The sequence below is a fragment of the Papio anubis genome, chromosome 1, assembly GCF_008728515.1.
Source record: "Papio anubis isolate 15944 chromosome 1, Panubis1.0, whole genome shotgun sequence".
Classification (NCBI taxonomy): domain Eukaryota; kingdom Metazoa; phylum Chordata; class Mammalia; order Primates; family Cercopithecidae; genus Papio; species Papio anubis.
This window is the reverse complement of record NC_044976.1, coordinates 155973652-155984064: the sequence shown is the minus strand read 5'-3', so window position 1 is coordinate 155984064 and position 10413 is coordinate 155973652. Positions and strand designations below refer to the sequence as shown.

The 10413-nt window shown below is 38.0% G+C and overlaps 1 protein-coding gene across 2 annotated transcripts in view; it reads right to left on the bottom strand.

The window, feature by feature from the left end:
- Positions 1–4284: 4284 nt before the first annotated feature.
- NUCKS1 (nuclear casein kinase and cyclin dependent kinase substrate 1) overlaps positions 4285–10413 on the bottom strand; it is a 37091-nt gene continuing 30962 nt past the window's right edge. For both annotated transcript variants that reach the window (XM_003893218.3, XM_009188791.2), the window contains exon 7: positions 4285–9601. In XM_003893218.3, the coding sequence (XP_003893267.1) occupies positions 9402–9601 (200 nt within the window). In that variant the 3' untranslated portion in view covers positions 4285–9401. The remainder of the gene's footprint in view (positions 9602–10413) is intronic.

Below are 10413 nucleotides of genomic sequence, written 5' to 3'. Positions count from 1 at the left end.
AGAGCTTAGGAATGCTATTTATCTTGTACTCAGGCCAACTGTGTGGCTCTCTACTGAACAGCTGGTTCCCCATCCACCTCTAGGGCTACCTAGTTCATGTATAAACAGTATTTTTGCATCAAAAACACTAACCCCATGGAAACTAATTGTTCATCTACACACACACGTGCGCGCACGCGTGCACGCACTCATGCACACATACACACACACAAGAAGGAAAAGAAAGATGGGGCAAATTAGGTCAGAGGTAGGAGGAAAAGACAAAACAGGGGGAGCCTGGGGTTTGTAACTGAGATGTGGCATGCATTAGATTTGAAGTCAGGTTACTGAAGCCCCAGGTTATGTTCCAAGGTCTAAACAGGACGTCCATTGAGTCTTTGATTCCTAAAGACATTTAATGCCTTATAAAAGAGCTTTGCTATATCATTATTCCTAACTACCTCAGAAGTAAAACGATATTTTTAAAGTGTTCAGTATTTGTATACCTCTAGGCTGAATTAGTAAACTACAAGAGACCCAATTTATAGCCACAAAATGAGGATCTAGTGTGGGTCACCGTCTACACACTTTTTAGTAAACACCAGTGTTTCACAATCTATTTTTTGTTAATTATTATTTTGTTAATCTTTTAAGAGACAGGGTCTCATTCTGTCACCCAGGCTGGAGTGCAGTGGTGCGATCATAGCTCACTGCAGCCTTGAGCTCCTGGGTTCAGGTGATTCTTCCTCCTAAGCCTCCCCAGTAGCTGGGATTACAGGTGCATGCCACCATACCCAGCTAATTTGTTTATTTTGTTTTTGTAGAGATGGGATCTCACTGTTTTCCAGGCTGGTCTGAACTCCTGGCCTCAAGCGATCCTCCTGCCTCAGCTTCTGAAAATGTTGGGATTACAGGTGTGAGCCATTGCACCTTATTTTTTGTTAATTATATTACTACACATGTTCAGTTCATTATGGATACTTCTTACCGGATATCCAATCAGGTAGGGCTACCAAATTGGTAGTTATCATATCCTAAAATTTAGGCCATCATTTTTCTTGGATCAATGACTTTCTATCTCCTTCAGAGCCTTACTTTACCCATCTACCCAATCTCTTATAATCAGGAGAGCTCTGACTACATATAGACTATGTATTTCTGTTTCTACCCAAGATGGAAAAAGTGTAACTATTAGACACATTGCATTGCACATCAGCCAAGGAGGTGGTCTTACACATTCTAATAAAAGGGTTTGTGTATTCAACTTAATAGCTAAAACATTACCAATAATAATATATATGTGTACTCTTCCTTGATCAACCTATTCCTTAACGTTAGATTTTTAAACAAATCCCTTCTGGGTGCCAGCTTACTGCTAAATCAAGGCAAACAATTATTTCCAACATTTTGTTATCTTATTTTAAAGTAATTATTTGCTTTATTAGGATGGGAACTCTGGCTGTACCCTCTCACTCCCTGGCCCCAGATTTAACACAGCATTTATTTCACAATATTTGTGCAGGGCTTTATTGAACCAGGGGACACACCCATGAGTAACATTGATTTCTCTTGGTGGTGACCCAGCCGGAGCATGTCAAAATGAGTACCTATCTATTCTATTAAGATAATGGAGGAAAAGAGAAGCATGCCATCAAGATAAAGGAACACAAACTACCACATTACCTTGAAAACAAATCTGAGTATTTGTTGTGTGTGAACACATTATCAGTGCTGCTTGTGCAAGAAACAAGGCTTTTGAGCTGGAAGGCAATTTCAAAAGACAACACCTGTTTCAAAATAGGGCAAAGAGTTCACAGCTGCATTTTGAAATTTCAGTGTGCACTTTTATTTCGGGATGTTATCCATATAGGCTTAGGAGATGTAAAGACGGAACACCACAAGAGGACAGATGTGCATGAATCAAGAAATTCTATTTCCTATTTAAAATTCAGAAAAGATTGTTGCTACATACACTAGGTTGTTAACTGGGTACACTGATCACAGAGCTTCGATAACCCAAGTAAGTGGCAAGGTGTTGATACACTTGCAGAGTATCAACTGAGCCTAGCTGACAGTATCTAAAAATGTCCTGAGCCTAGCCCATAGTATCTAAAAATGAGATGAGAAGAGCAAGCACTCCACTATCTATGGAGGACAAACACCGCCCTCTACTGGCAGACTGTAACTGCTATATAGTCAATATGATGAACATTTTCCTCAACAGTCACTATCATGAGACATAATCAGAAAACAAAAGCTTTTAAATAATTTGAGGTTTTGTAACTAGGGGTTACCAGGATTTTCAAGCAAACTGAAATATTCAATGAGAAATCTCCTTACTCAATGGTTTCCGATTTTTCCCATTAAATCTTTGATGCAACTCATTGGACTGGTTCAAGTATCACTGTTACTGGGAGATGTGAGAGAACAGCAAAATGCTCAAAAGCTCAATACCAGGAAGAAGGTTTAACGGACCCATTTATACCAAATGGAGCTGGCTTTAGAACGAACAACTGTGATAACTTAAAGCACACAGAACTGATTCAAACCTTTGTTGTACTACATACTAGCTACATCAGGTGCCACATCAAACCTCAAACTGAACCAGATTATTTTTTACAATATTGGAAGAACAAACACTTGCTGAACTCACACTGTTGGAAAAATTAAATGTAATATGTGTTGCACAACTACAGTGTAGTACTCCATACCAATGTTCATGGATAGGAGTCTAGGTAGCTCCAAGTTGTGTTTTACCTCTCTTTATCTGTTTATCCACTTGTTGGTTTTTGAAATCCTTTAAATCAGACTGCATTTTTCTTCAGCACTGTCCTGAAACATAAAATTGTCTATGTCATCCATAAAATACCTAAGGATTATGAGGAAAAGTAGATGGTTAATGTTCATCCAAAGTCAACGTTAACCTGAGACAACTCATTATATAAGAAATAAATGTATGTGGGTAGGGTGCTTGCAGCTGTAATCTCAGCTACTCATAATCTGAGCTACTGGGGAAGCTGAAGCAGGAGGATACCTTGAGCCCAGGAATTTGAGACCAGCCCAGACAACATAGCAAGACTCTCGTATCTCTATAAAAGAAAAAAATGGCTGGGAGGGGTGGCTAACGCCTATAATCCTAGAACATTGGGAGGCTGAGGTGGGCAGATCACTTGAGGTCAGGAGTTTGAGAGCAGCCTGGCCAACATAGTGAAACCCCGTCTCTACTAAAAGTACAAAAATTAACCAGGTGTGGTGGCATATGCCTGTAATCCCAGCTACTTGGGAGGCTGAGGCAGGAAAATTGCTTGAACCTAGGAGGTGGAGTTTGCAGTGAGCTGAGATTGCACCACTACACTCTAGCCTGGGTGACAGAGTGAAACTCCATTTCAAAAAAATATAAAAAATGAAAAATAAGGCCAGGTGCAGTGGCTCATGTCTGTAATCCCAGCACTTTGGGAGGCCAGGAGTTAGAGACCAGCCTGGCCAACATGGTGAAACCCCATCTCTACTAAAAATACAAGAATTAGCCGGGTCTGGTGGCGGGCGCCTGTAATCCCAGATACTCGGGAGGCTGAGGCAGAAGAATCGCTTGAACCCGGGAGGCGGAGGTTGCAGTGAGCCGAGATCATGCCATTGCACTCCAGCCTGGGCGACAAAAGCAAGACTCCGTCTCAAAAAAAAAAAAAAAAAAAAAAAAGTAAAGTTAGCTAGAAGCATTTAATTTAAAGCCAAATTTGCATTTAAATTATAGTATTTAGCTGACAAGGCAAGTATGTAAACAAGGGGAAAAGTTGAAAAGAAAAAAGGCCTAATAGCTACAATATCAGCCCTGTTCTAAAGAGGGATCTTGTACCACATTCTCCACCTAAGGAGTAATCTTTAATTCAAAATTCAGTGTAGTTCTTATGGGTATTTGGAATTGAATCCAAGTGTGTTTTTGAGTATAAACATTATCTTTTATTATATATGATTGTTAAACTTTGCTTTCCACAACACTTCATAATCTTGGATGTAAACATGAGAAAAAACGCTAATTAAGAATCCTTATGCACCCAGTCCAGTGCTCCCTTAATCAATCAGAAACTGGTAAATCCACTGCTTCTTGATTCCATCCTGAGGTATTGACTTTTGAACCAAGACATGCTTATCTTTTACCAACAACAGGGAGGGTCACAAAGTTTCTAAATAATTTATTAGGGAAATAAGTTCCCCCAAAGTCAGGCTGGACTGAGAGCCGATTATCAAAGCTGTGTAAGTTAGTGTGTTTGCTTTAAAGTATTACAAGAAGTACACAGAGCACACATCTGGGTTATAAAAGCCCTTTTATAAAGCCATTTTTAAACAAAACAAAAAAAAAGTTTACAAAAGAAAAAAGATACAGAAAAAGAATAACTTGCTTCATATGTCCCAAAAAGAGAAAAAAATAAAGGGGACTATGCCAACATGCTCAACAATAAAGGGTTCTTTTTCTTATTTTTTTAATACAAAATACAAGCAAAGGATACACATACTTAAAACAGAGCTCAGGAGCAGACACGCAGTCCTGGAAACCCTTCAATAAAAGCAAAGCAGGAGTTTGTTTTTTCTTTGTCTATGCAGATACATACAGAGACTGGGATATGTAAAAATTAAGGATCACAAAAGACCATCACACGATTCTACCAATGCATGTTGCATCTATAATTCACGAACATGGTCAACAAAATCATGTTCACTTCAACCTCATTTCATTTAAATTAAAGAAAAAAACCCTTTAAATAAAGTGGTTACATTCAAACTTTAACTTCCTTAGTACCATGCTGCAGATTTCAGCACTGTTAAGGTATTGCAAGAACGCCCAACCCTCTGGTGTCTGATCATGTATCCAGCAACATTGCAGTATGAAGAAAAGAGATGCCCCGGTCTCAGCCCATGGACTAGTTAATACAGTAAAGCAGGTTCCTGTCTTTTACCCTTCCTGCTCAGAACATAAAAGATTAAGGACTAAAATCAAGCAACTGGGAGTTTTAGAGCTGGCAAAATGAAGTCTAAAAGATAAATCAAGGCAAACAATTACTGAGAACTTGGCTGTTGCTTAACCTGGCAAGTCTAAAAGTCTTTCTTTAACCTTGTAGGAATTAGATGCATAAGGTTTGCTGCAACATGTTCATGGTAAACAAACTAAGTAGAGCTCTTATTTACAAATCTTGTAACAAATACTTCTGGAGGAAAAAGAGAAAAGAATTCACTAAGTTCCAGAAGACAAAGCTTTAATTGCCAGACGTATACAAACACACACTCACACACACACCCACACAATACTTCAGGGGTTTTTATACATGTTATTTTAGGGCATAAGCTGAGTACTATACCCCCACACCCCATCAAAAAAGGAACAACAAAAAATCCCAATTTCACCCTCCCCCAGTAATCTAGAAAACCCTCCCTTCACCCCTGATGTACAAAGTGTATGCACAACGGTGGCATTCTACCAGCCACACAAAGCATGCTCAAACAGATGTCACCAGTTCAGTCACTCCATTGGCATGGCAACAGGCAGGTTTACGGGATTTTTCCCAATAGTGGTTATTACACAGTCAGCACCACTGTGAATTCTGTGAATTTGAAAAAAAAAAAAAAAAGTATAATTTACGGATTCAGGATTCAAAAAGAATAATTTGTATCGAATTTATCCCAGACAAAGGGAAAACTGGTTGCAACTGAAACTTGGCTATAGCTTGATGTCCCAATATTCAAACAATAAACCAACTCTCCATTTTCAAGTAAATCCAGCTTCATCCACAGAGAAACAGACAATTTTCTAACCTCAAGAGCAACCAGCTTGTTACATTTTCCCTATCCTGTGGCAGGAAATGCATATTACTTCTGTTCTGTTTAAGTATCTCAGTCTAAATGCCATGAAGACCAGAGCCCAGGTTTCTTCCCTTTCAAATTCTTAAGGTGAAAGTTTTTTCTTTTCAGTGCAGCTACCAATGATGCAGGCAAAGATCTGTTCAAACCAGCACTCATTCTACAAAGCTGCAACAATGGCCACCATGATCTTTTATAAAGCTTTCCCCATTGCTCCTGATATTTATTTCTGCTTTTGTCTTACGCTCAAAGCATCTCGTAAAAGTAATTAAAGAAAAGCACGATTCCCTTCCCCAACCAGTACTTGAAAATCCACTTATCTGAATGTTCACAGATAAAAAAATCATCCAAAAAAAAAAAATCAAGTTTAGTCTAGCTGACCACATTCACAAGTGTTAAAAACTTTACTGGTGTATAACCTCAAATTTCACTCTTGATTTGTTATCTATAAGAAAATGCTATTTGAGCCAGTACCAAATTAAGTATTAAACTGAGGATTGAACTGGGGCAAACACGTTACTGTGGAAACAGTCAGTATGTAAGCTCCTTCAAGGGAAATCAACTACTATTCCTCAAGATTAAAAGATGTCCACACTCATTACATTACCTCCCTACAGGAGGAAACACCCTTTAATTTTCCCTTATGGAATCAATATGGAGTGGAAATATGAAATGGGGAGATGTTTTAGAAAGCAAGACAAATCTACCTACCATTACTGGAATTAAAATGTATCCTCTGGGCCCACTCCATTGATTCCGATCTGAGGTGAGGAGGACTAAAAGCAGCAGCAGGTTACAGATAGATTGAATAAGGTGTAAGTATGCTACGTATGTCTAGCTGGGGAAGGGGGGATCTGGAAAAAAAATCTTAAGAACTAGAATGTAGTGTCAGTCAGCATAGCTGCCGAAATCTACGTTGTAGAGGTAAACCTAGCAGAGCTAATACAAACAAGCACCTTCAAAGTTAACGTCCCACTTCCTGAGCACTGCAAAATACGACAGTGAATGCTATTGCCATTTCACCATAGGCACACTAGAGAAAAAGAGGAAGGTTAGTCAAGGGTGGTGCCAATGGCCAGTCAGTATCGGCTTACAGCTTGTAATGCATTCTGACATCACTATCAAGCCTGACTATTGAGCACCTGTATCCAGTTGAGTCACCACCACTGTCCTCCAATTTGCATGCATGATTTGAGGGGAAGACTTTTAAAGTGTTTTAAATCATCAATAAAAAGTGGAGAAAACAAAGGTTATTCAGAGCCTGTCTCACTTGGGGACACAGATCCTTCTGTCCAGTCTATCAGAAATATAGAGTACATTTTTCAATCTAATGAATTAATTTTAAAAGGGACTCTAAACAAGAAGCCCAATCAAATGCACACAAGTAACCTAGAAGACATGATTACCTCTAAAATATGTGTGTATATCACAGAGATGTTAGTGCAGATTAATATATTAAACAGACTATTACACAAACAATTGAGGCTGAAGTTTTAAAAGCGCCCTCCCCCCGAATCTTCACGAAACGTAACCTAAGAAAAGCCCACGTTACTAGGAAAAGCCCACGTTACTAGGAATGTAAGACTTAAAATTATAAACTCCTAAAAAATAGAAGTGCATGGTGGAAACACTGGTCGGTCTTTTACTATATGAACACAAACCTCTTTGTTAAAAATGGATACCTGAACAAACCCATTTAGGCAAATAGATTAATCTTTAACACCCTCATTACAAAGTTCACAACTCTGAATTTAACCATCATGAAAGAGAATGATCCAACTGCTATTTATGTTCAAGTCCTGTATTTTTGGCCATGTACTGAAAACTCCTTATTCATTCTTTAACACACAGTGCAATAGTGAAATGACTCTGCCACTGTGTGTTTTTTAAAAAAAAATCAGAGTAAGCATGTTCCTAGTAAACCACAAAGTAGGATATTGAGGAAGCAAATCTAGATTAAAAGGCAGGAAAAAAAAGGCAGAAGTTAAATTTCACTAATTTTTCAATTTATTAGCATACCAGGACCCTTTAAACCTTGTTCCCATTAGCGCCTGGTATCAGATGTGAAGGATCAAACCTATGGATCTATCTCCTGACTGCTTTTATAAGGCATGCAAAAAGTCTGTTATCAACTGCACACAGGCCTGCTAAAATGCCTGGTTTCTCTAGTCCCCCCTGCTTTAAGCAGCATAAGCAGTAAAGCAGGGGTTGGACCAACTAAAAAGACAAGAGCTAACTTGAATTGTATGGGAGCAGCATTTAACATATTCCTAGTCAAGGACAGGATGGGAAATAAGTGAAGAATAGGGCCAGGAAAATAGTGTCCTATAGCACAGGTGGTCGGCACTCAGGGCAGAGTGTGCAGTGGTGCCCTACGAAGCAGCAGGATCACAAGGATGTACTTCTTATCACATTTCTATGAAGAAATGGGAAGATTGGGATATGAAAAAGAAAATGTTCTAGCCCCAAATAAAAGCAGAACATGGTTAATGGGACCTGAATGCACATTTATAGCATAAAAGAATGTCAATTCTATCTCATAAAGGAAAAATCTCAACTCTTTGTGACTGAGTTTCACATTAACTGGAACTTTATTTGCTTAAAACCCATTGTCAGTTTGAAAAGAAATCCACTGTGACGTGTAGAATGATCTCGTCGATTAAATTCTAGATTTTTTTTTTTTGATTCTTGGTAAAATTTTATCCAAAAAACAGAATACATATATATTTAGAGAAGGAAATATGAAATCAAGAGTGATTTCAGTTTTGGAGGCCCTTGCTTATTTATTTATTTATTTATTTATTTATTTAGCTCCCTAAAGACTGTAGCAGGATAAAAGGATCACTGGCTCCGAGTCTCTTTGAGATAACAAGTGATGAAATAAAAAAGAAAGCCCACACCCTCAAATAAAGTCAGGTAACCCCATTGCCCACCCTCCCCACAAGGTAAAAAAATGAGTACTTTTAGTAACAGTTCAGAATTCATCTTTATCTCCTACCTGCCTCATCAGTGGAAGTTTAAGGTCTTGATTTTTTTTAGATATTGACATTTGTGTCTATAGACAAATAAACTCTATTAGATGACAATTGATTTTTTAAAAGTCCAGGTAGAGAAAGGAGCAATCATTTTGAACTAAAATCTATGTTTTTTGATTACTATTCAACTTGCTATTTTTTAGCAAAAAGCAAGGTTTCAATAATGTTCATCTCAAATCTTATTGCTTTACAACTGTGGTACACCTTTCATTAAAAACAAAAAGATGAAGCAGTCAATCCAGTGATTAATTTGACATGGCTTTCATTGGGAAAGGGGAGGGCTGGCAAAGAGACCAATAGACAAAAAGGTGACTTAAACACTTAAACATACAATGGTTTGCTTTTAAAAAAAAAAAAAAAGAGAGAGAGAGAGAAATGTTACTTTCAACAAATGGAAAAAAGCACTGAAAGCCCATGAGTCAAGCCATAGCCAAAACCATGTTCTATCTTAAGTAGGTTCTTTTTTTTCCTCCCTCTTTTTTCTTTTTTTTTTTTTCTTTTTTTTTAATAAAATCTCTCCCCAGACCATCATCACTTCTAATCCTCCCCAGACGGGGCTTCATCTTCAGACCCTTCATCCCCAGATTTCTCGGGTGGGGGGCTTGTAGATGTTTTCTTTTCTGGCGGGCTTTCTGGTTCCTCATCTTCTTCTTTGGGAGAAGGAGTCTTTTCCTTTGATGCCTTTGAAGCTGTGGGGCGACCCACTTTCCCTTTGCCTTTCACTGGACTTGGCGTCACTGAAAATAGAAAAATAATTTGGGGAAGGGAAGAGAAAAAAATGTCTTTAATACAAGTCAGCTACAAAATAAAACAATCTGTAAGAATAAAATCTATAAAGACAATACGCAACTTACTAAAAATCAAGGTGGGCACGAGGGAGCGCATATATCCCTAAGTAAATCTATCTCAATTTCTAAACTGTTCATAAGTTACTATACTGTGTTGCAGTATTTCCCATCAGTTTTTACCAACACTCTATGATGTTAACAGTAATACCTGTAATGAAGAAGCACGTGTACAACATCCTTAATTGCTTGGTAAACTAACAGTTGTTTATGCTAAAAGTTGTTTATAAAAAGCAGGTCAAAAAGAGGGAAGGAAAAGAATTAATCTGATTCAGAAACTAAAGCTATCAAATAAACATTTGATAGTTCCATCATTCCTAACAGTAGGAAGTGATAAACAGAAGTTTAACAATGACTAGTTCTACCTAACAGAATAAAACCACCTACACAAAAAGCAAATTGATTTCTGATTTAGTTAACAAATTAGTTCCAACTAGGAGAACCCATTAGGGCGCAGAAAAAAATTAACTCATGTCATCAAGTGTGGTTTTATTCTGATAGCACAGAGGATGGGGCGGAGTTCAGAACATGGAACTTAAATGTATTACTCTAGGTTTGTGCATTTTCACAATTAAGTCTTTGCTGGCTGCTGAGACTGTGATACCAGTGAGGAAAAAAGAGCAGTAACAGCTATGATGATACAGCATTTCTACCACTGTGTCTGAAACAAACAGATCATTCTCTGAAATCTTGCTCAAGTACTA